At 43.2% G+C, this 24,182-nt stretch overlaps 1 protein-coding gene and 1 pseudogene across 1 annotated transcript in view; both read right to left on the bottom strand.

The window, feature by feature from the left end:
• Window positions 1-24,182, bottom strand: part of KIAA2012 (KIAA2012 ortholog) — a 138,612-nt gene that overhangs the window by 7,649 nt on the left and 106,781 nt on the right. Inside the window, exons 16-22 of the mRNA XM_023216912.2 lie at window positions 11,538-11,628; window positions 9,271-9,436; window positions 8,104-8,218; window positions 5,885-6,204; window positions 2,360-2,562; window positions 1,498-1,670; window positions 210-429 (exon numbers count right to left, since the gene is read on the bottom strand). Of these exons, the coding sequence (XP_023072680.1) occupies window positions 210-429; window positions 1,498-1,670; window positions 2,360-2,562; window positions 5,885-6,204; window positions 8,104-8,218; window positions 9,271-9,436; window positions 11,538-11,628 (1,288 nt within the window). The remainder of the gene's footprint in view (window positions 1-209; window positions 430-1,497; window positions 1,671-2,359; window positions 2,563-5,884; window positions 6,205-8,103; window positions 8,219-9,270; window positions 9,437-11,537; window positions 11,629-24,182) is intronic.
• LOC111545499 lies at window positions 11,645-15,386 on the bottom strand (annotated as a pseudogene).

Genomic DNA, 24,182 nt, shown 5'->3' with positions numbered 1-24,182 from the left:
TTGTAGATTCATTACAACTTCTTTAAGCCATGGAGGAATCCTTGACATTTGCAGCAAAAGAATCCCTCTATGCCTTTCAGTCTTCCAAACCATGCTTGGGGTTGGGGGACTTTTCTTGTCTAAAGGCAGTGCAAGGCTAGCACTAAGCACTGGACAGTGAAGCCCTTGGACCATCCCCGTATGGCAACTGTTGCCCAAATGTCCAGTACCTGGCTTGTTCCTGGGCTTGTTTCGTGGCTTCTTCCAGAGCCAGTCTTGCTGCTTCCTTTTCCTTTTGCCTCCTCTCCTCTGCCTCCAGCTGAGCCTTCTCTTCTGCTTCCTGTTTTCGCCGCTGGTACTCCAGTTGTTCCTCTTCAGCCATTTCCATCAGGCGTTTTTGTTCTTCTGCTAACTGCATTTCCAATTCCTTTTGCCTTTGCTTCTCTGCCTCTGCAGAATAGAGAAGGGGGTGGGCTCAGCAGGGATCAGTTTTGGGGAAAACAATTTTCTGATCCAATTCTCAAATCTGTGATTCTGAAGGACTCCCTGTGAGAAATTTTGCAGTTTACCTGCTAGCAGGCTGCCACATCCTCTCTGGGGAGTACCTTAGGCATTAATTTACTAATTTAAGAGTCCTTTATTAAGCACCTACTACATGTAGTACACTATGCAGTTAATACAAAGCCTTGGGGAAGAATTTTTCCAGAGCCCGGTGTGTTTATGTGGTGGTATGAAGCTGGGTTAGAGAGGAGTGTCAGATCAGGGTCTAGAGAAACTTGGTGCTCCCTGGCCGGGCGCAGTGGCTCAAGCCTGTAATCCCAGCACTTTGGGAGGCCGAGGCGGGCAGATCATGAGGTCAGGAATTCGAGACCAGCCTGGCCAACAGAGTGAAACTCCAGCTCTACTAAAAATACAAAAAATTATCCGTGCATGGTGGTGGGTGCCTGTAATCCCAGTTACTCGGGAGGCTGAGGCAGGAGAATTGCTTGAACCTGGGAGGCAGAGGTTGCTGAGATCACGCCATTGCACTCCAGCCCAGGCGACAGTGCGAGGCTCCAACTCAAACAAACAAACAAACAAACAAATGATTTTTAAAAAGAGGCTGGCGAGATTCCACATATCAGCACCTGAAAGTCTGCCCTGAAGCTAGCCAGATGTTTGTGGCTGTTTCCATCTGCTCGGGAAGGAAGCAAGGAGTAGGACTGTGTCTCCAATTTAGGTACCTCCTGAGCAATGCCGAAAGGGCAAAGGGAAGGGCAGGATCCCAGTTCAGGAGATTGTTGGATTGAGAGCAGGACTCTGGAGTCATTTCCACAAGCAAGTCATCACTTTCTTATTTACATCTATATTAACACACTATAGTCACACATAATCACTTTGAAAAAAATAGTTTATATATTATTTAGAGTGCTTAACACACTAACGCCTAGGATAGGAATCAATGAACACTCACAGTTGGATAAAAATGTTTCTGCCCCAAATAGAAGAGAGAGGCAAAGAGCTCAAGAACCCGCTCACCGGCCCTCTCGGCTTCCTCCTGCTGCTTTTTTCTCTGTAGTTCTCGCAGTTTCCTCCGAAACTCCTCTTGCTGTTGCCGGGCTCTCTCCTGGGCTGCTTTCAACCGGAGCTGCTGCTTTCTCCTCTCCTCCTCCTGCCGCTGCTGTTCTTCTTGGAGTCTCTGTTTCCTCAAGCTAAGAAAACACAAGATGGTCAGGGAAATGGCAGAAAACACTGAGGCATCCTTGTGAGATAAGCCAACAGACAGTGCCCATGGGGGAGACCGTGCAGCCCACACGCCACAGGGAGCACCCTATTCCCAGGAGACTCAGTTTTCCAAGGGAGGCCAGGATTGAAGAGCAAAGAGCCCAGTGGGCTTGAAACCGGAAACCTAGAAGTTTCAGTACACAGCTCTATGCTCTGGGGCAGGGGTCTTAAGTTCATTTTTCATGCTTATGATTTTGAAACTCCTGCCTCACAGGGTTGTGAAGATTAAATTGCAGTTGAGGCCTGTGAAAGGGCCTAGCACGTTGCAGACAACAAAGTGCAGGGGCTTGACAAATGTTTGCTGGACTGAATCTCAGAGCCTTCTCAAGAAGATCTCAGGGTCATCAACGTGAGTAACCCTCACATGGGGTTATAAACTTGAAAGAGAGTGACATTCAGCAGAGTGTATCAATCAGTGCACATGGTTGAGACGCTGCAGCTTATCTCTGGTCAGTGTTGTTCCTAGGAAAACTGAGGATAGAGAACAATGACATATGCTGTTTTAACTTCAGGGCATGAGTCTCAGAACCAAACATTGGCCCTAGGGGAGGTCAACCACTGCCTTTTTCTCCTGCTTCCTAACATGGCTGTAGTCTCTTTGGCTTGCCCGACCTACCGGATCTCTTCTGCATGTCTCTGCTGCTCCAGCTCTAGCTCCTCCTCCATCTTTTTGGCTCTCTCCAGCTGCTCCTGCTGGAGCTGCCTTTGCTCTTCCTGCTCCCTTCTCTTCTTCTCCACCTCCAGCCGCCTCATCTCGGCTCTTTCTGCTCGAAGCCTGTCCCAGGAAGCCTTCTCCTGCTCCCTCTTAGTGAGGAGGGCCTAAGAAACCAGAGTATTCTCAGTGCAATAAACAGATGGGTCTGTCTCAGCAGTGAGCCCTTCTCCACCCAAGATAGTGTTGTCTCTAATCAAAGATGGAATCACAAAACAGACGCCACACTCTGCCCATAGCTGCATAGACTTAGCCACCACCAGCTTGGACTTTCGGGTCTGACTGACCTGGATTCAACGCTCCCTCTTACTTGCTTTGGGATTTAGGGATCACAACTTAAACTTCCCAATATTGTCTTCCTCATGGTCTGTTGCCAGGATTAGCTGAAATAATGAAAGTGCCAACATAATGTCCAGTACATGGTAGGTTCTAGAGTTCTCATCCCTGGCTGCACTTTAGAATCACCCAAGGAGCTTTCAAAAATTACTTGTGGCTGGGTGCAGTAGTTCACGCCTGTAACCCCAGCATTTCGGAAGGCTGAGGTGGGAGGATTGCTTGGGCCCAGAGGTTCAAGGTAGCAAGTGACCTATGATCATGCCACTGCACTCCTGGGTGGCAAAGCAAGACTCTGTCTCAAAAATATAAAAACAAGGGGCCGGGCATTGTGGCTCATGCCTATAATCCCAACACTTTGGGAGGCCGAGGTGGGTGGATCACCTGGGGTCAGGAGTTCCAGGCCAGCATGGCCAACAGGTGAAACCCCATCTCTACTAAAACTACAAAAATTAGCCGGGCGTGGTGGCACAGGCCTGTAATCCCAGCTACTCGGGAGGCTGAGGCAGGAAAATTGCTTGAACCCAGGAGACGGAGGTTGCAGTGAGTTGAGATCTTACCACTGCACTGCAACCTGGGCGACACAGCAAGACTCTGTCAAAAAAAAAATTATATTTATATATATATGAAAACAAAACTACTTGAGGCCAAGACTCTACCCAGACCAATGAGAATCTCTAGGTGGAAGGCCTCAGTTGTTAAAAAGTTTCTTGAGTGATTCTAACATGAAGCTAGAGCTAGGAACCACAGGTTCTAGATAGAAGTCATTTTACTGGCCGGTCGCATTGGCTCACACCTGTAATCCCAACACTTTGGGAGGCTGAGGTGGGCAGATCACCTGAGGTAGGGAGTTCGAGACCAGCCTGATCAACATGGAGAAACCCTATCTCTACTAAAAATACAAAATTAGCCAGGTGTGGTGGCATGTGGCTGTAATGCCAGCTACTCGGGAGGCTGAGGCAGGAACATTGCTTGAACCCGGGAGGTGGAGTTTGCAGTGAGCCGAGATTGCGCCATTGCACTCCAGCCTGGGCAACAAGAGTGAAACTCCCTCTAAAAAAAAAGAAGCTATTTTACCAGGGGGAAATTTTAGGTTTAGATGGGTCAGACTCACATTTAATCCCATAGAAACTCACCTTTCCAATGGAAGGTTGTTCTTTCAGTTTATATGAAGGTTGTCATAGCTTTCTTTTTCTCCCTAGTGCCTCTTCCTCAGAAATATGCCTATGAAGGGAACCTTGAGAGGCAAGTCTTGCAGGAACTCTGTGTATCCAACTCAGAGAAAAACCTCCTTGCTTTTTAGCCTTTGCAGAGGCAGCATAGTGCTATGGATTGACAATAAATCTAAGAAATGCTGATGATCCCGCAGATTCAGAAAAGTTTTGCCCATAAGTTAAAATTTTCATCTGTTGTGCAGAGCAGAATTGTGTGATCCAGGCAACTGGGAGGGACTGAGAACTATAAAGGAAAATCTTCCTGGAATCCTTTTTGGAAGTCCATGAGCCATAAAATAAGTAAATACATAATAATTTAAAATGGTGACAAGAGTCCTGAACTTGGAGTCAAAGGACCTAAGCTTAAGTCTTGGCTCTACCACTCAATGGTTGTGCAATTTCTGGCAACCTGCATTTAACTCTTTCCAGTTTCTATTTCTGGATCTGTAAAATGGGGCTAATCATACCTGGCTCACAAGGGTGGTTGTAAAGGTTAATGTAACATGTGTGAGTTTAACTGTAGTGGCTTAGCTGTGTGTGTATTTGTAGTGTTTAAAGCTACTTTGTAATTTTTTTGTAAAAAATGTCAAAATGAAGTTCAGTACCTTAGTCTCAGTGGAAGAAATAGTAATTTATTGCAACAGCAGAGGAAAAATGGGCTGTTTTGGTCTTACTGACTGACTGACTTACTTATAGATGTATCTATATGGCATTCTTTTTTAGTTAATTGCAGGGATTTTCTTTTTTCTTTTCTTTTTTTTTTTTTGATTAGAGATTGAGTCTTGTTCTGTTGCTCAGGCTGGAGTGTAGTGGAGTGGCATAATCATAGCTCACTGCAGCCTCAAACTCCTGATCGCAAGCAATGCTCCTGCCTTGGCCTCTCAAAGTGCTGGGATTACAGGCATGCGCTACTGCACCTGGCCTAATTGCAGCAATTTTCAAGGGTAATTTTTCCTTACACTCAGTTTTTCTCTTCAGACCTCTACATTAGAATCAAGGACCCTGGAACCAAGTGACTCTTACACTTTGTGTTTTTTTTGAGACGGAGTCTCTCTCTGTCACCCAGGTTGGAGTGCAGTGGCGTGATCTTGGCTCACTGCAACCTCTGCCTCCCGGGTTCAAGTGATTCTCCTGCCTCAGCCTCCCGAGTAGCTGGAATTACAGGTGCTCAACACCAAGCCTGGCTAACTTTTGTATTTTTAGTAGAGATGGGGTTTCACTATGTTGGCCAGGCTGGTCTTGAACTCCTAACCTTGTGATCCACCCTCCTTGGCTTCCCACAGTGCTGGGATTACAGGTGTGAGCTACCACGCCCGGCGCGAAAGCACCTTGTAAAAGCAGGTGTACAAGCTGTGTACAATAGGTGTACTACACACCTATTGTAAGCTGTGTACAAAGGTGTACTATATGTGTACAAGCTTCTTCTCTCTGTTCCAGCTGTGTACCGCAGAAACGCAGATTAGGAAAGCAGGAATTTCCACAGCCTTTGGGAGGCAAGTAATAGATGAGCCCTAGCCTAAGTCAAGGAAATATGCTCGGCTCTGACAGCCAGTATCCATGTTTCCCTGTAACCGTGAGTCCTGTACCTCTCAGAGATGGGTGCTGTGCTCATTTCCTATTCTTTACAGGGTGGATACTTGCCCTGGCAATGTGCAGGCCTCACAGAATGCATCATCACCTCAGAGGGGCTTTGCTACCCCTGCATCTTTGATTGGGTCTGGCTTCTTACTGGGGTCAGGTACCAAAGTAGAACAATAAAACCATTAGGTAGTCGAGCTGTTTTCGTAAGCGCAATATAATTAGGGGCAGCTTTTCCCACCTCGGCAGTCGTGCCAAGTGAGAACAGAACTTCCTTTGTCAAGCTGAGGACATCAGACCCTACCTTGGAAGGGTCCTCACAGCTTCTCTCTTCTTTAGATTCCATGTTGCCAGTGACAGGTGCAATCTGGGAGGGTGATGATCTTCCATCTAGAGAAACTTGGCTCTCCTGGGCATCATATTTGGGAGAAAGCCAAGGGTCCTCTACGAAGGAGTCTGAAGCGAAGGAACTTCTATTTGAGGTGTCTTCTGTTTCCTCAGAGTTGACATTAGGCCCACTCAGCTCTGCCGCTGTCTCCAGATTTCTTTCCTTCTGTGTCCTTTTCCTTTGGGGTCTTGTTTTTTTTTCTAATTTTTTTTTAGCCTTTGAGTCCTTTGACTTTCCTGGGGGAGAACAATTGGGGATAGAGATATAGTTGAGTTAACTTAATGTGATCACTAGACATCCTTTTTAGTCACTTTTTTTTTTTTTTTTTGAGACAGGGTCTTGCTCTGTTGCTCAGGCTGGAGTGCAATGGCACGATCATGGCTTACTGCAGCCTCGACCGCCTGGGCTTGTGATCCTCCCACCTCGGCTTCCTGAGTAGCTGACTGCAGGCATACCACCATGTCTGGCTAATTTTTGTATTTTTTGTAGGAAAGGTTTTGCCATGTTGCCCAGGCTACTCTCAAATCCCTGAGCTCAAGCAATCCGCCCACCTCAGCCTCCCAAAGTGATAGGATTACAGGTGTGAGCCACCGTGCCTGGCCCCTTTTTAGTAACTTTTAAAAGTTAGCATGCAATGGATTCACCTGGGGTGCAGATTCCTGGCCCCAGCCCCAGAATCTGGTTCAGTGGGAATCTGTATTGTAACAAACACCCCAAGTGTTTTGGGAAGAGTAGTTCACAGACCATCCTTTGAGAACCTACCTTATCCTCTTTGGATCAACTGACATTCAACTGTCTTGCTATTAAATAAGTTCTATTTCAGCTGGCGTGGTGGCTCACACCTGTAATCCTAGGACTTTGGGAAGCTGATGTGGGCAATTAATGAAGTCAGGAGTTTGAAACCAGTTTGGCCAATATGGTGAAACCCCATCTTTACTAAAAATACAAAAATTAGCTGGGCGTGGTGGCGGGAGCCTATAATCCCAGCTACTCGGGAGGCTGAGGTGGAAGAATTGCTTGAACTCGGGAGGCGGAGGTTGCAGTGAGCCGAGTTTGTGCTACTGCACTCCATCCTGGGTGACAGAGTGAGACTCCGTCTTAAAAAAAGACAAAAAAGTTCTATTTCACTCTGACTTATGGAGGGGGCAGGACCGTCCAGAGGGGAGGCTTGTACACACAGCTGGAAGTCATGCCTTGAGAGTCTGACTTGAGGTTGCAGCTTTGTAACCTGGCAAAGTTCAGCCTTCCATACCCTAAGGACCCTTCCTTCGCTTCACCTTTGGTGGAGGCACCACAAGTATTTCCTTTTCCTAATTCCGCTAATGCTACCCAAGTCATGGGCTACAAAAATGTAAACTCAGCAAGAGATGAACAAGCAAATCTCAAAAATAGGTTTCGCTCAGGAGCATATCCATTGCTGTCCTTTCTGGCAGCACTGGATTTGTTTGGAAGGTCTTCTGAATCATGTGGGCAGTAAAGGATGGGTTAAGTTTTAGGCTAAAGAAAGTCTTCAGAAGCAAAGAAATCCGAGTTTCTGGTTAGGTTCAGCATAGGGAACCAAGACAGAAACCGTAGCTTGGAAAATCATTCAACACTTGTGGCATCCGTCCCCTTCCCAAATGCTCTCACTACCCAATACTCCGATTATGTGATATAGTTATTATTTTTTGGAGGCAGTGGCAGTAGTCTGTTGGGAGTCACATAGGAAAGGAGAAACCCTGGGTCTACCACTTTACTGTCTGATCTGCTTGATATTATGTAAGTCACTCAACCTTGCTCAGCCTCAGTTGCTACATGAATATAATAATAACACTTCCTTCATGGAGATGTTGTGAGGATTTAATGAGATCACATATACAGAGTCCTAATAGAGTAGGTATTCAGTAAATAGATGCTGTTATTATTATAATTTCCTTTCTTGGTGATCACAGGCCTCTAGGCTCCCCGTTTTCCTGTATCTCTGTCTATTAAGATACTGACATGACGTAAGGCTGCAATACCATCTTAGCTGTAGTAGTCAAGGAGACTCAAAACAGAGAGTTTGTTCGGTAGGATCCATGTTAATTATCCATACTACCTCCCAATCTCTAACAGAAGTCTTCTCCAGGCTGTTACTTGCAGGCACACTCTCTTACCAATGGCAGCCTCTGCTTCCCTGTAGACCTTTCCTTCTCTCTCCCTTTTGGGTCCTTTGGTTTTGTCTTTCTTGGGTCTTTTCTTTCTCTTGGACTTGTCAATCAAATCCCTCTCCTAAAGGTGAAAAATCAAGGAAGGGGACCATGATATGTATAGGAAATGAAAAAAATCCATCAAAGAAGATTATGTAGAACAAGGTGACAGACTGGCTTAGAATGGAATTTGTGTGGGTTCCAGGAGAAGTAGAAGAGTGAATCTTAGAGAATGCAGAGCCGATGGGGAGATTCAAAGGTTCAGCCTTTAATGTAAAACTGCTAGGTATAATTTCATAAGAGGAGAGGAAGAAAAAACACTTAGGGCCTGCTTCCTTTCTTAGTTTCTAAATCATGATCTACAGAGCTGGATCAAAGTGAAACAGTTTTCACCTTTGATAGACTGGTGTTGTCATGATTAATGGTTAACTATTCTAAATCAAAGCCAGCTTTATTCACTGCAGAATTATTTGCTAACTTTCAGGAAACCTCAGGCAGATGACCACAACTATGTCAGTCTTCACTTTTCCCCATGGGCTAGAACAACAACACAGTGGTTCCTCCTAAGAGAGGATGGCAGACTACCCACTCAGTACCTTTGTAGGAATTAGAAATGGGGCCGGGTACAGTGGCTTATGCCTATAATCCCAGCACTTTGGGAGGCTGAGGCAGGTGGATCACTTGAGGTCAGGAGTTCGAGACCAGCCTGGCCAACATGGTGAAACCCCGTCTGTACTGAAAAAATACAAAAATTAGCTGGGAGTGGTGTCACATGCCTGTAATCCCGGTTACTCGGGAGGCTGAGGCAGGAGAATTGCTTGGACCTGGGAGGCGAAGGTTGCAGTGAGCCGAGATCGCCCCACTGCACTGCAGCCTGGGCAACACGGTGAGACCGTGTCTTGAAAAAAAAAAAAAAAAAAAGGACTTAGAAATGATGTTCCATCCTTCAGGAGGATGCAGCCCAGTGTGGCTGTGCAGGGCTTGGTAAGCAGACCACAGGCTGGACCTCAGTGCCTCCCTCATCCCCTTTATCAGGTGCCCTCATATAGTGAGCAATCTATACAACTGTACATGGTATCCTTGATGAGCGCCAAGTAGGGCTTTCAGACCAAGCTTTTAGGGGTTTACACTCACATGACTGATGCTGGCTGATGTCTCCTGGCCAAATAGTCTTGGTTCAGCCTTCCCTTCTCTTTCTCTTGGAAGAAGAGATGTATACACAGCGCTCAACTTCTTGGGTGACTCAGGCCCATATCCCAGAAGTCCTTTGTGTAGGTGGTGTATATCATAATCTCTGCCCCTTTGAAAAGAGCAAACCAACAGGACCAAACTAAAGAAAAACTCTGGTGGAAAGAAAGAGGGCAAGTGAACCAACATCGAGCACTGTTCTCTGCAGGCACTGTGCCTGACATTTGACATACTTAGTCAACTTTTTCTTCTGCATATCCCATGGTAAGGAAGATTAGAAAGATTGGTCTTCACTTTTGGGGTTTCCTCAGGATAAATCCTAAAACTTAGACAGTGGGAGAAATAGTTTGCTCTTCGGGGTTGCATATTTATGCTTTTAATTGAATGGCATATAATTATTTAACTGAAATTTCTTCTATCAAAGGATTAGCTGGAAAAAGAAAGTGACTTTTAAGAAAGACTGTGTTAGGAACATGTAACTATCCATTCATTCCTTTATGCCCTCTGAATTCTTTCTTTTTCTTTTTCTTTTCTTTTTTTTTTTTGAGACGGAGTCTTGCTCTGTCCCCCAGGCTGGAGTGCAACAGCACAATCTGGGCTCACTGCAACCTCCACCTCCCGGGTTCTAGCGATTCTCCTGCCTCAGCTTCCTGAATAGCTGGGATTACAGGCACCTGCCACCACGTCTGGCTAATTTTTGTATTTTTAGTAGAGACAGGGTTTCACCATGTTGGTCAGGCTGGTTTCAAACTCCTGACCTTAGATGATCCACCAGCCTCAGCCTCCCAAAGTGCTGGGATTACAGGCATGAGCCACCATGCCTGGATACATGCCCTCTGAATTCTATCCTTGATCAAATTCAGCCAGTAAAAGGTCATGTGCTGCGTTGGTTTTATCCATTGTAGGATTGCTGTCACTCACTGTTTGCCCTGATGATAACTGACTTATGCCCTCTGGATAAAAAGGACACTGAAAAGCAGCCACATGGATTGCAGCAATATCAGCTACTGTGTGCCTGCTGTGTGCCAGGCCTGGTTCTGGGCATTTTATTTTATTTTTTTAGCTAAATGAGTATTCTCTTTACTGTGCTCTGCTAGTACAGGGCCTTACTGTAGAAACTTGAGAAATATTTGTTGAATGAGGTGAATGGAATTTCCTGTAAATATATGAGACTTTAAATCATTCAATGTCACTCTATAAAAGCCTATAGGAGAAGTCTCCTTTAGAATTTAGTGCTTGGAAAACCTTTAATTTCCCTGAGGAATAGCTATGCTGCAAATGAGAACCACAAACCTGATCATTTTGCTTTTTTTTTTTTTCAGAAATCTCTATGTCAGGAATCCCTCTGTCAAGCCTTAAATTAAGTCACAAAGGCTATAATGACTTCTGTGAAATGTTTGTGTTTTTCCTTCTGATTTAAAATTTTTTTGTGTGTTTTTTGGTGAGGGTGGTTGTCATAAGCATTTAAAATACATTGTGAGGAAAGATCAGGTATAAAATTCTAAAAATGGAGTTCCTCTGGTGGCTGTCTTATTCATCCAAGTGCCTTTCCCCCTTTATTCCTGGGGAACACAAAAACTTTTTGACCCAGGAGGGAATCCTTACATTCCTGGGCAGGTGATGGCAGGTTCTCAAGTCATCGAGGTTTTCGGGAGGTCACAATAGGCTGCAGTTCCAGATGGAGGCAGAGAGGCCATACCAGCTGCCACTACCAAAGGTACTTAAGTGAAAACACTATGCCTGACTGGCCAGGCTTACAGTAAGCACGTTAGTACACTACACAGGAAGCACTCAATACAGGCTAGCAATTATTATTAATATTGGTGTTAAGATTATTAGCATTATTTATTTTACTCAGAGCTGATTGAGTGCTGAGGGGAGAAACCCAGGTTGAAGTAATAGATTTCAGCTTTCTAGGCATCTCTGTAGATATCAGATTGGACAAATGGAATAAGAGCTGTTCCCACATGGTTAGAGTTAACTTCACTCTTTACCCAACCAGCCAAATAATAAGATTTAGGTAGGAAACACATCACAATATAATCATCCCCAAGAATCTTTGTTTCTTAGACAACCGTTTAATTTTGGCTGTCAAAGCACACTGTCAGCTGAGAACTCCCACGCCTGTCTGAAAAAAACCAAACTAAATCTATTAAAAATACAAACAAAACAAAAGCAGAGAAGCCCATGTTATTACAACTTTGAACACTTACACCTTTTGCACAATATCTGCCTCTGGGGTCCGGATGTGCTCAGTTTGAGAAGCCCTGAGAGAGTCAGGGGTCATACTCTTTGGCTCTGAATCTGTGAAAACAGAGTATCAATCAATAAAGGACAACAGGCAGTTATCCTAGGAGGAGATCAGACATGGAAAAACGTCTACCTGGTGAGTAGCCAAAGGCATGTAAATTAGAACAATGACGTATGCTATACCTAGAAAATGAGCAAATACTTCAGAAACCAGGGCTGACACATGGCAAGTAACATTAAAATTAGTATTAAAATATCCTTTGGGAAAGTGATATGACAGTATGTATTGGCAATCAGAAAAATGTTCTAGCCTTTGATCAGGAGTCTCACTCCTGGGTATTTATCATAAGGAAAAATTCAAAAGAAGAAACAAGCTTTTGTATCAACTTACTTCTTATTAAATTACTTTTTTTTTTTTTTTTTGAGATGGAGTCTCGATCTGTCACCCAGGCTGGAGTGCAGTGGCGTGATCTCGGCTCACTGCAACCTCTGCCTCCTGGGTTCAAGTGATTCTCCTACCTCAGCCTCCTGAGTAGCTGGAACTACAGGTGTGTGCCACCACAATGGGCTAATTTTTATATTTTTAGTATAGATGGGGTTTCACCATATTGGCTAGGCTGGTCTTGAACTCCTGACCTCATGATCCACCCACCTTGGCCTCCCAAAGTGCTGGGATTACAGGTGTGAGCCACTGCGCCCGGCCAACATTACTATTAATAATGAAAAATTAGAAGCAGCTCAACAAGGGAGACGGGGGAAGTAATTTATGATACATTAACTTGACATTTAAAATTATGGTTAAAAAGACAAATAAGCAATATGGAAAATATGATATGACAAGTAAACTTTTATTATAAACTACAGAATAGTGTGTTAGAACTCTATAAAATCTGGATGGATATGAACTGGAAAACAGAAAAAGGAAATAATAGATAACATTGGGAAGTTTAGGTGTGTTGGTGTATTTTTTCTTAAAGGTTGTAACATTGAAAAGCAAGTTGATTTTAAAAAACAAATGTTAGGCTCATGCCTGTAATCTCAGCACTTTGGAAGGCCAAGGCGGGCAGATCACCTGGGGTCAGGAGTTGGAGACCAGCCTCGTTAACATGGTGCAACCCCATCTCTACTAAAAATACAAAATTATCTGGGTGTGGTGGTACATGCCTATAATCCCTGCTACTCGGGAGGCTGAGGCAGAATAATAGCTTGAACCTAGAAGGTGGAGGTTGCAGTGAGCCCAGATAGCACCACTGCACTCCAGCCTGGGTGACAGTGTGAGACTCTGTCTCAAAAAAAAAAAAAAAAAAACAAAAACAAAAAACATATATATATATATATATATATATCTCAAAAAAACAAATTTTAACTTTTTTTTTTAACACAGTATCAATCAATAAAGGAAACTCTATCTCAAAAAAAAAAAAAAAGTACATATGGCATGATTCCATTTATATAAAATTCTAGAAAATGCAAACTAATCTATAGTGACAGAAAGCACATCAGTGGTTGGGGATGAAGGAGGCTGGAATAGGGGAGGTATGAGGAAACTTTTGGGAGTGATGAATATTGTATTTTGATTGTGGTGATGGTTTCATGGGAATTGTACAGTTTGAAAAGGTCTAATTTATTGTATGTCAATTATCCCTTGATAAAGCTGCTTTAAAAAAGTAGCAAGAGATATGTTAATACAAGGAAAGTGCCTAAACTAGTGCCAGCACACGGTAAACACAAACAAGAACAAAAAAAATCTCACCATGCTCTCTCACTCTACCCATATACAACTATTGCAAATATTTTGGTGTATTTACTTTCATGTATATATAATGAATATCATATTTCCATATAATTGATTCGAGTATATTCAATTTTAATCTACTTTATAATTTTCCCATATAATTATTCTTAAAAATTTTTTGTTCTTATTCTTAGAGACAGGGTCTCGCTCTGTTGCTCGGGGTGGAGTGCAGTAGCATAATCACAGCTCACTGTAACTTTGAACTCTTGGGCTCAAGGGACCTCCAACCTCAGCCTCCTGAATAGCTGAGGCTGCAGGTGTACACCACCACACCCAGCTAATGTTTAAAAAGTTTTCTTTTTGTAGAGACAGGGTCTTGTCATGTTGCTCAGGCAGGTCTCAAACTCTTGGCTTCAAGCAATTCTCCTGCCTCAACTTCCCAAAGTGTTGAGATGACAGGCATACGCTGCCACACCTGGCCTAAATCTTCTTTAAAATGATTTTAGGCTAGATGTGGTGGCTTATGTCTATAATCCCAGAACTTTGGGAGGCTGAGGCAGGCAGATCGCTTGAGCACAGGAGTTTGAGACCAGCCTGGGCAACATGGTGAGACCCTGTCTCTACAAAAAATAGAAAAATTAGCTGGGCATGGTGGCATAAGCCTGTCATCCCAGCTACTCAGGAGGCTGAGGTAGGAGGATCACTTGAGCTTGGGAGGTCGAAGCTGCCGTGAACTGTGATGGCACCACTGCACTCCAGCCTGAAAGACAGAGTGGGACCCTGTCTCAGAAATTTTTTTTTTTTTTTTTTGCCTCAGCCTCCCGAGTAGCTGGGACTACAGCGCCCGCCACCTCACCTGGCTAGTTTTCTTTGTTTTTTTTTTTTTTTAGCAGAGACGGGGTTTCACCGGGTTAGCCAGGATGGTCTCGATCTCCTGACCTCGTGATCCGCCCATCTCGGCCTCCCAAAGTGCTGGGATTACAGGCTTGAGCCACCGTGCCCGGCCCACAAAACATACTTGAAACATGTTTAAGTAGATAGATTATCTGAAATTCTGGATATTTCAGTCACTTCATTGTTATGCTATAGCAGCCAAGTAATTTTTTTTTTTGAGAAGGAGTTTCACTCTTGTTGCCCAGGCTGGAATGCAATGGCGTGATCTCGGCTCACCCCAACCTCCGCCTCCCGGGTTCAAGTGATTCTCCTACCTCAGCCTCCTAAGTGGCTGGGATTGTAGGCACACACGACCATGCCTGGCTAATTTTGTATTTTTAATAGAGACGGGGTTTCTCCATGTTGATCAGGCTGGTCTTGAACTCCCGACCTCAGGTGATCTGCCCACCTCGGCCTCCCAAAGTGCTGGAATTACAGGCATGAGCCACCGCGCCCGGCTGGCAGCCAAGTAATTCTTAACTTCAGTTGGAGTAAGCCCCCTAAATCCAGCTTCGTTGAAGATTCCACCTTCTATGTTATCCTCTGTCATTTGGCCTTCAAAGTTTTCGTTTAGGGTTAAGACGGCTGTATGAATAGCATCTTCAAGTTCCAGATCTTCATTTTATTTTTTCTCAAGGGAAGTTTTCCCATTCACATAGTTCTTTCCCATTGCTGTGGCTTTCCATGCCAAGTAAGTTCCAGATGGATCTGACTGAAATAAATATGGTCATCCCTCATTCCAACCACAAACAAGTAAAGAAACTCCAAATGAACGGACACCACCTGACTGAGTATATTCTTACATCACAGAAGCTACTCTCTGTACTAGGTGAGCTGTGGGAATGGGCATTTGGTACACAAGATAGTATTGTTGAGCTAGTTTTGAGCTCTGTGCACAAGCACTCTGTAATCTCGGTCCACGCCACTGTACACCAAACCTGTATGCTTGAAAATTGGTTCTACTTTGTGTATACTTCGCTCATCATACAGAATGAATTTCTGTTTTTTCTCGGTTGCTATTTGCAGCTTTAATTCCCACTGACAGGGCTCCTCCAGGTATAGCAGCCAAAGCGTATTCAATCTAGACAAGTTTACCAGAGCGACTGAATGTAGTCAGCGAAAAGCTGTACCCGCGCTCCGCCATCTTTACCCGAAGAGCCAAAGCACAAGGATGTACAGTTTTTAAGTCACAATGCCTACTGCCGAATTGTTCCCCAGACAATTTGTACCAATTTGAATCAGACAGACACAGATGCTGGTCTAAGGGAGCTTACATTCCAGTGGGGAAGATGAATATCAAAACCAACCTCAAAACACAAAACTGTTTTTGAAAGGAAGACTCTAATACTCAATCCGTGCCTTTCTCTCTGAGAAGTAGATTCTTGCATGAATTAATTTATTTCTCCTCAGTTTTGTTTATTTGAAGATGTTATGCTTTTAAAGAAAGATTTGAAAAGAAAAAGGTCACCCATTATTCCATTGGCATCATTCCCTTAATACTACAGTTAATCTATTTTTCAATGTTAGATTGTGGTTTCCCCACCCAAGAGCTTCTTTGCAACTTTGGTTTTCTTCTACTTCTACTCAGGTTCAGGGAGGTATTCACTGTCTCACAAATCAACCTCCAGACTTTAGAGGGGCACAAGATTATTAACGCGCAAAGGTGGTTGAGGAAACTGGAAAGGTTAACTGGAGCTGTACCTTGGAATTTATTTTGTCTTGGATAATATGTAACATTAACAGAGAGCAGAAGCTAATTAAAGTATCTTAGTGTCAAAGAGTAGTTCTGTGAGGGTTTCTTTCCTTAACATGGCTGGCTGTGAAAAAACTCTCACTGAAGACTTTCACTGCTCTTCACAACCATTTTGAACTCTGGGACAGGGCACAATAGAACCAGCAGAGGGCGCATTTGTATTGACCAAAAGCTGAGGTTCTACATTGGTGACACTTCCATTGTGACTAGAATTGAAACCTTCCCAGTTTTGGGATGTGGGCCATAGAAGAGTGATTTTTTTTCTCTTCGTAAAATAACCTGATATTTAGGAAGTATTGGAACAAACAAAGTCAGTGCTTTGAATAATAACTTACAACTTTTAACTACTTTTTAAAAGTCTATAAAATATCTTAAGCATTCACAGTATAGGAAAAATACTGTGTATTCATCGCCTATGGATTTACCACTTAGTTTTGTAAAATTTTAACATTTTGCCATATTTGAGTCATGCATTTTTTTCCCTTCCTTTCTTTTCCTTCCTTCCTTCCTTCCTTTCTCTTTCTTTCTTTCTTTCTTTCTTTTCTTTCTTTCTTTCTTTCCTTCTTTTCTTTCTTTCTTCTTTTTTTTCTTTTCTTTCCTTTTCTTTTTTTTTTTTTTTTTCTGAGACAGAGTCTCACTCCGTTGCTCAGGATGGAGTGCAGTGGCACCATCTTGGCTCACTGCGACCTCTGCCTCCTGGGTTCAAGCAATTCTCCTGCCTCAGCCTCCCGAAGAGCTGAGATTACAGGCGTGTGCCACCATGTTCAGCTAATTTTTGTATTTTTAGTAGAGATAGGGTTTTACCATGTTGCCCAGGCTGGTCTTGAACTCCTGACCTTGTAATCTGCCTGCCTTGGCCTCCCAAAGTGCTGGGATTACAGGCATGAGCCACTATGACCAGCCTGAGTCATGCATTTTCTAAAGAAATAAAACATTTAAGACACAGTCCAAGACTTCATTTATCACATGCTACTATGGTTTGAATAGAATTGTCTCCTTCAAAATTCATGTGTTGGAAACTCAATATTCAATGCAGCAGTGTTGGGAGGTGGGGCTTAATAAAAAGTGTTTAGGTCATGGAGGGCTCCATCCTTATGAATGGATTAATGCTGCTATAAAAAGGGTTTGTGGGCTGGGCACAGTGATTCACACCTGTAGTCCCAGCTACTTGGGAGGCTGAGACTGTGGATAGTGTGAGCCCAAGAATTCAGGTTGAGCCTGGGCAACATAGAGCGACCCCATCTCTTTAAAAAAAAGGGCTTGTGGGAATGGGTTCCCTCTCTCTTGCCTTTTTGCCTCCCACCATGTGAGGACACAGTAAGAAACCTGCATCTTGATCTTGGGCTTCTCAGCCTCCAGAACTGTGGGAGACTGTTCTGTTCTTCATAAATTACCCAATCTCAAGCATTCTGTTATAGCGACACAAAATGGATTAAGGCACATATAATCCCATTTCCCTCTCTCTCCCAGAGGTAATCAGTCTCTTCAATTTGATATTTATCAGTCCTCATATATATTTTTATATCTGTATTACATATAAATGCACATGTAAACAATATATAGTATTATTTTCCATATTAAAACTTTACATAAATGATATTATTTATATAACTTTTTCAACTGCCTTATTTTGCTTAATAAGGCAAAAAACCCTTAATAAGATTTTTGGGATTAACCCATGTTAATACATGTAATTTTATTTTCAGCTATCATACAGTATTCCATTGTATGAATATATGAACATTTTAAAATCCATTTTACTGTTGATGGCCATTTTGATTATTTCCAATTGTTTGTGATTATAAAGAATGTTTCAATGAACCTTTTTAGGTGAGTCACTGTTCATACATACTTTCTCTAAAGGATACCTGGGAATGAACTTTTTGGGTTGCAGGATATATACATCTTCAATTTATTGAATATTTCCAAATTGCTCTCAATTACTAAAACTTTATATCCTCATTAATAATGTTTATAGACTTTTAAACTTTTGCTGGTCTGATATATATGAAAAGATATCTTTTTATTTTAATTTGGATTGTCCTGATTAGTAGGAAGGGAGAATTTTTTTTTCTGTATGACCATTTATTTGGGTTTCTTCTTCTGTTAGTTGCCTGTTCATATCATTTGCTCATTTTTCCTTTGGGTTGACTGTCTTTTTCTTTCCCTATTTGTAGAGGGAAGAAATGCTGCTGCATTTTGGTTACCAATCCTTTGTTGGCTATATGCATTGCAGGTATCTCCTTCGAATCTGTAATTTGACTTTTAACTTTATACTGTCTTGTTGAAAACTTTAAACTTTAATATAGTCAGATTCATTGGCCGGGCATAGTGGCTCACACCTGTAATCCCAGCACTTTGGGAGGCCAAGGCAGGCTGATCACTTGAGTTCAGGAATTTGAGACCAGCCTGGCCAACATGGTGAAACCCTGTCTCTACTAAAAATACAAAAATTAGCCGGGACTGGTGGCGCACACCTGTAATCCCAGCTACTTGAAAGGCTGAGGCAGGAGAATCACTTGAACCCAGGAGACAGAGGTTGCAGTGAGCCAAGATCATGCCATTGCACTCTCTGGGCGACAAAGTGAGACTCTGTCTCAAAAAAAAAAAAAAAAAAAAGAAAGAAAGGATTTATCAATAATTTTCTTTATGGTTTGTGTTATGAATAATAGGTAAAAAGTTTTTTCCTTTCCCAAATTCTTAAAGCTATTCTGCTATATTTTCTTTCTTTTTTTTTTTTTTTTTGAGACAGAGTCTTGCTCTGTCGCCCGGGCTGGAGTCCAGTGGCCGGATGGATCTCAGCTCACTGCAAGCTCCACCTCCCGGGTTCAGCCATTCTCCTGCCTCAGCCTCCAGAGTAGCTGGGACTACAGGCGCCCGCCACCTCGCCCGGCTAGTTTTTTGTATTTTTAGTAGAGACGGGGTTTCACCGTGTTAGCCAGGATGGTCTCGATCTCCTGACCTCGTGATCCGCCCGTCTCGGCCTCCCAAAGTGCTGGGATTACAGGCTTGAGCCACCGCACCTGGCCTATATTTTCTTCTAAAAGTTAAATTTTGCTTTTTGACATTAAGTCCCTGAATACACCTGATATTTTGTGAGGTGAGAATTTTAAAATTGCATAACCAGTTGTCTCAAAATTATATAGTGAATAATAGATTATCCTTTCTCCACTATTTCCCTTTATACTGCCATTTTTGCCATATATCAAGTTTCCATACATGGTCACATTTATTTCTGTATTCTCTATTCTCTTCTGTCTGTCTCTAAGCCAATAGCACACAGTTTTATTTTTCACAGCTTTAAAATAAGTTTTTATATTTGTCAGGGCAAACTTCCACTTTGTTTTTCTTCAAAATTATACTGGCTAGTGTCTCAGTCTGTTTCAGGCTGCTATAACAAAATACCATAAACTGTGTAGCTTAGAAACAACAGAAATTTATTTCTTATGGGTCTAGAGGCTGGAAAGTTTAAGATCAAGGTGCTGGAACATTCAGTCTCTGGGGAAGTCTCACTTTCTGGTTCATGGAGGGCACCTTCTTTTGTGTCCTCACATGATAAAAGGGGCAAGACAGCCCTCTGGGGCCTCTTTTGTAAAGGCACTAATCCCATTTATGAGGGCTCTGCCCTCATGACTTAATCACCTCCCAGAAGCCTGACCTGTAAATACCTTGGTTTTTAGGTTTCAGCATGTGAATTTTGGGGGGACACAAACATTCAGACCAAGACAGCTATTTCTAGCTTTTCTATATGAATTTTAATACCAGCTAATCATGTTCTGCCAAAAACCCTGTTGGGGATTTTTAAAACTGAAATTGCACTGAATTTATAGACTGCCAAAAGGAAAAACCAAACCAAACCGGAATCTGATCAAGTCTCTAGATCCAAGTGTTAACTTACAGGACATGTGGAAGACAGAGAAACATGCTAAACCACACCATGAGGATGCATCCACGAAGTCTAGATTGAAACTCAACAAGACAAGTGACCCAATTTCCTACAAATACACTAAAAGGGGGAAAAAAAAGAAATGGAAGGGAACTTATAAATTCAATGAGATTTAAAGGCCATATCAACCAATTGCAAACAGTTGGTTTGCAAATTCCAAAACAATTACAATAATTATGGACAATTTGAACTTCGAAAACTGATTGAATATTCAATTATATTAAAGAATTACTTAAATTTTAGGTGTAATAATGGTATTATGATTATGTTAAAAGCCATTTCTCATCTTTGGGAGATATGTTCTCAAGTATCCATCAGTAAAATGATGTGAACCTAAAATTTGTTTCAAAATAACATGGGAGAAAGGAGTTGGAGATATAGGTGAACAATATTGGCCAAGAGATGGGTATATGGGCAACATATTCACCTCTGTGTATGCTTGCAGTTTTCCATAATAACAATTACTTTTAAATTCTATTTTTAAATTGTGCTTTATGTTTCCAAACACTGCTTTTTACACAACTGATTTCTGTTTATGGATCTGTATTTAGTAATCTTGCTGAATTCTTCTGTTTGTCTTTTAATGTCTTGTCTGTACAGTTCCTTGAATTTTCCATATAAGTAATAATATAGTCTGAAAATAATGCCAGTGTCATTTTCCTCCTTCCCATCCCTTCATCTTCCCTTTCTTTGGTTTCTTTACCATTCTGGCTAGCATTGCTAGTACAATGTTGAACAGAATCAATGACAGAGGACATCCTTCTCCTAGTCCTGTCTCTAAAGAGAATGCTTCTTGGCCAGGCGTGGTGCCGCATGCCTGTAATCCCAGCACTTTGGGACACCAAGGAGGGTGGATCACCTGGGGTCAGGAGTTCGAGACCAGCCTGACTAACATGGTGAAACTCCATCTCTACTAAATACAAAAAATTAGCCAGGTGTGGTGGTAAGCAACTATAATCCCAGCTACTTGGGAGGCTGAGGCAGGAGAATCACTTAAACCTGGGAGGTGGAGGTTGCAGTGAGCTGAGATTGTGCCATTGCACTATACCCCTAGGCAACAAGAGCAAAACTGCGTCTCAAAAAAAAAAAATCAATCAATCAATAATAATAAATAAAATAAAAAATAAAATAAAGAATGCTTCTCAAGTTCTACCTTTCAAGTGTGATGTTTACTATAGGTTTTTCATGGATACTCTGTCAAAATCAAGAAGGCTTCTTCTATTCTTAGTCTGATCAGTTTTAATTGGGAATGGGTGAATTTTACTTTTTTCCTTTTGCATCTATTGAGATGACCCTAAGGCTTTTCCCCACTAACCTGTTGGTGTGGATTATAAACATATTTTCATATGTTAGACCCTCCTTGAATTCTTGTGATAAACCAAATTCAGTTGTGTATATTGTTAATACTTTTAAAAATATAAGCTTAAGAATTTGATTGGTTAATAGTTTATTTAGGAGTTTTGTATGTTTGATCATAAGTGAGATTAGTCTATAATTTTCCTTTTTTTATTTTTATTTTTTGAGACGGAGTTTCATTCTTGTTGCCCAGGCTGGAGTGCAATGGCGCTATCTTGGCTCACCACAACCTCTGCCTCCTGGGTTCAAGTGATTCTCCTGCCTCAGCCTCCTGAGTAGCTGGGATTACAGGCATGTGCCACCACACTCGGCTAATTTTGTATTTTTAGTAGAGATGGGGGTTTCTCCATGTTGGTCAGGCTAGTCTTGAACTCCCGACCTCATGTGATCTGCCCGCCATGGCCTCCCAAAGTGCTGGGATTACAGGTGTGAGCCACCGCACCTGGCCTATAATTTTCCTTTCTTATGTTGTCCTTATTTCTAGTTTTAGCTGCTTTTGGGTTTTGACAAATTTAGGTCTCTTGTTAGAAATGAGCTTTTCTCCCTGGAAAGTGAGGAGAATTTTCAGAATCAAGGGATGGCTGTTGCTCTCTGGGACTCTGGGGGACTTCCTTGTGGGGGGACTTCCTCAGTCTGGGCTGAGTAGGAGTTAGCCAGAAACATTCTTTTTTTTTGAGACGGAGTCTCGCTCTGTCGCCCAGGCTGGAGTGCAGTGGCCGGATCTCAGCTCACTGCAAGCTCCGCCTCCCGGGTTTACGCCATTCTGCCTCAGCCTCCTGAGTAGCTGGGACTACAGGCACCCACCACCTCGACTGGCTAGTTTTTTGTATTTTTTTTAGTAGAGACGGGGTTTCACCGTGTTAGCCAGGATGGTCTCGATCTCCTGACCTTGTGATCCGCCCGTCTCGGCCTCCCAAAGTGCTGGGATTACAGGCTTGAGCCACTGCGCCCAGCCACCAGAAACATTCTTAAGGGTGCACCACTTCCCACTTCCTCCTCCTCCAATATGAAGGAGAACTTTGAAATACTTCCCAGAGGAAAGATAGAGCAGTACCAGAGTTAGGTCATCTAGGTGCTAAGGACTAGCAGAATATTTTGCACCTAGTACTGTGGTCTGCAGATAGCAGGGTCTGGCAGTGTGCTGTGCCATGACTGTGCAGGCATCATACTGGGCAATGTGGGGAGCAAGGAGCCCCAGACCTTTGCATGGTGCCATCTTCCAGGCTGTAGATTCTGGTGAATGGCACCACCAGGACTCCTGGGCACACATGTCTGGTCTCCCTGTTTTCTCCACAGTGTTAGGAGGAACTTTTCCAACACTGGCTACTCCTCACTTCTTTGCACAGGTCAGGCAATCATTACACTTGCTCCTTCTGGAGCTGTTTATTCCTGAAGCCTGAAACTGCCCAAGGAAAAGCCTTCAAAATGAAACTGACCTGAACGGAACTGAACTGAACTAGATAACCACACTGGGCAGAGACTCCAGTTACCCTGGTTTTAATAATTAGTTGTCATGCACAATTCTCTTGACTTGTAGACCTCAGGTTTCTTCATCCATAATATAAAAGAACTTCTAGATCACCTCCAAGATTCATGCTGGCTTAAAAAATATACTGCCATAATTTCGTGATATCTCCCTGACTTTTTACTATTTCCTCTCAGAAACACATGGATGGCATCACAACTCAAAGATTCAAGGACCGTGGAGTCATAGAAACCTGGGTTCATCTCTCAGCTTCTCCACTTATTGGCTGTGTGCCCTTGGGCAAGTTACCTAACCTCTTTGAGCCTCATTTTCCTCATTTGTGGAATAGGGATAATGCACTTTACCTCATAAGGTTATAGTGAGGATAAAATAAATTCAATAAAGCACCTAGCATTATGTCTTGCTTCATAGTCCAAAAATGGCCAAGCACGGTGGCTCATGCTTGTAATCCCAATAGTTTGGGAGGCCGAGACGGGAGGATCACCTGAGGTCAGGAGTTCAAGACCAGCCTGGCAAACATGGCGAAAACCCGTCTCTAATAAAAATACAAACATTAGCAGGGCGTGGTGGTAGGTGCCTGTAATCCCAGATACTCGGGAGGTTGAAGCGGGAGAATTGCTTGAACCTGGGAGGCGGAGGTTGCAGTGAACCATCGCACCACTGCACTCAAGCCTGTGCAATAGAGCAAGACTCTGTCTCTAAAAAAAAAAAAAAAAAAAAAGTAAATGCCAGAAATTACTTCCCTTTTCTCCACCCGTAGGTGGAAAACTGGCCAAAATAAAACAGTATTAATTAAAAAGTCCGAATTGTTTGGGTGGCACTTCAGGGGTTTGCCTGCCTCCTTGCCTTCTCCGAAGCGACTATGCGTGCCTGCTTTTCAGTTGTTTAGACCTTCTAGCTCTGCCAGTCTCCACCTCGGGATGGAGTCCACAGGAGGCTCCAGCGTTAGAGACATCACAAGCCACCACAGAGAGGAAAAGAAAAGACTAAAGGAGGCGACACACCCGGAGAAGTGACCTTTCGGGGAGAGCCCGCCTGGGGTCTTGAGCTCACCGGCAAGGAGCTCCCTTTGTAAGGCCGGGACGACTCGCGCAGCAGAGCGGCGCTAGGCAGAAGCTTCTCCGACGCCGCAGGGACCCGGAGTGGCGCTATTGAAGCCACAAACCCCGCCGGCCCCGAGAGGAGCTGCTCCCTGTGCGCCTGCTGCGCGGCCCCTGCCGCGCAGATGCCCCACTGCTGGGCCACTTTGGCTTCCCTCCCCGATTGGCCACACCTTTTTTCCCTTTAAAAAAACTGCTTGGCTCACGCCTGTAATCCCAGCACTTTGGGAGGCCAAGGCAGGCGGATCACGAGGTCAGGAGATTGAGACCATCCTGGCTAACATGGTGAAACCCCATCT

The sequence above is a fragment of the Piliocolobus tephrosceles genome, chromosome 11 (genome assembly GCF_002776525.5).
Source record: "Piliocolobus tephrosceles isolate RC106 chromosome 11, ASM277652v3, whole genome shotgun sequence".
NCBI lineage: Eukaryota > Metazoa > Chordata > Mammalia > Primates > Cercopithecidae > Piliocolobus > Piliocolobus tephrosceles.
This window is presented reverse-complemented; position numbering and strand designations above follow the sequence as displayed.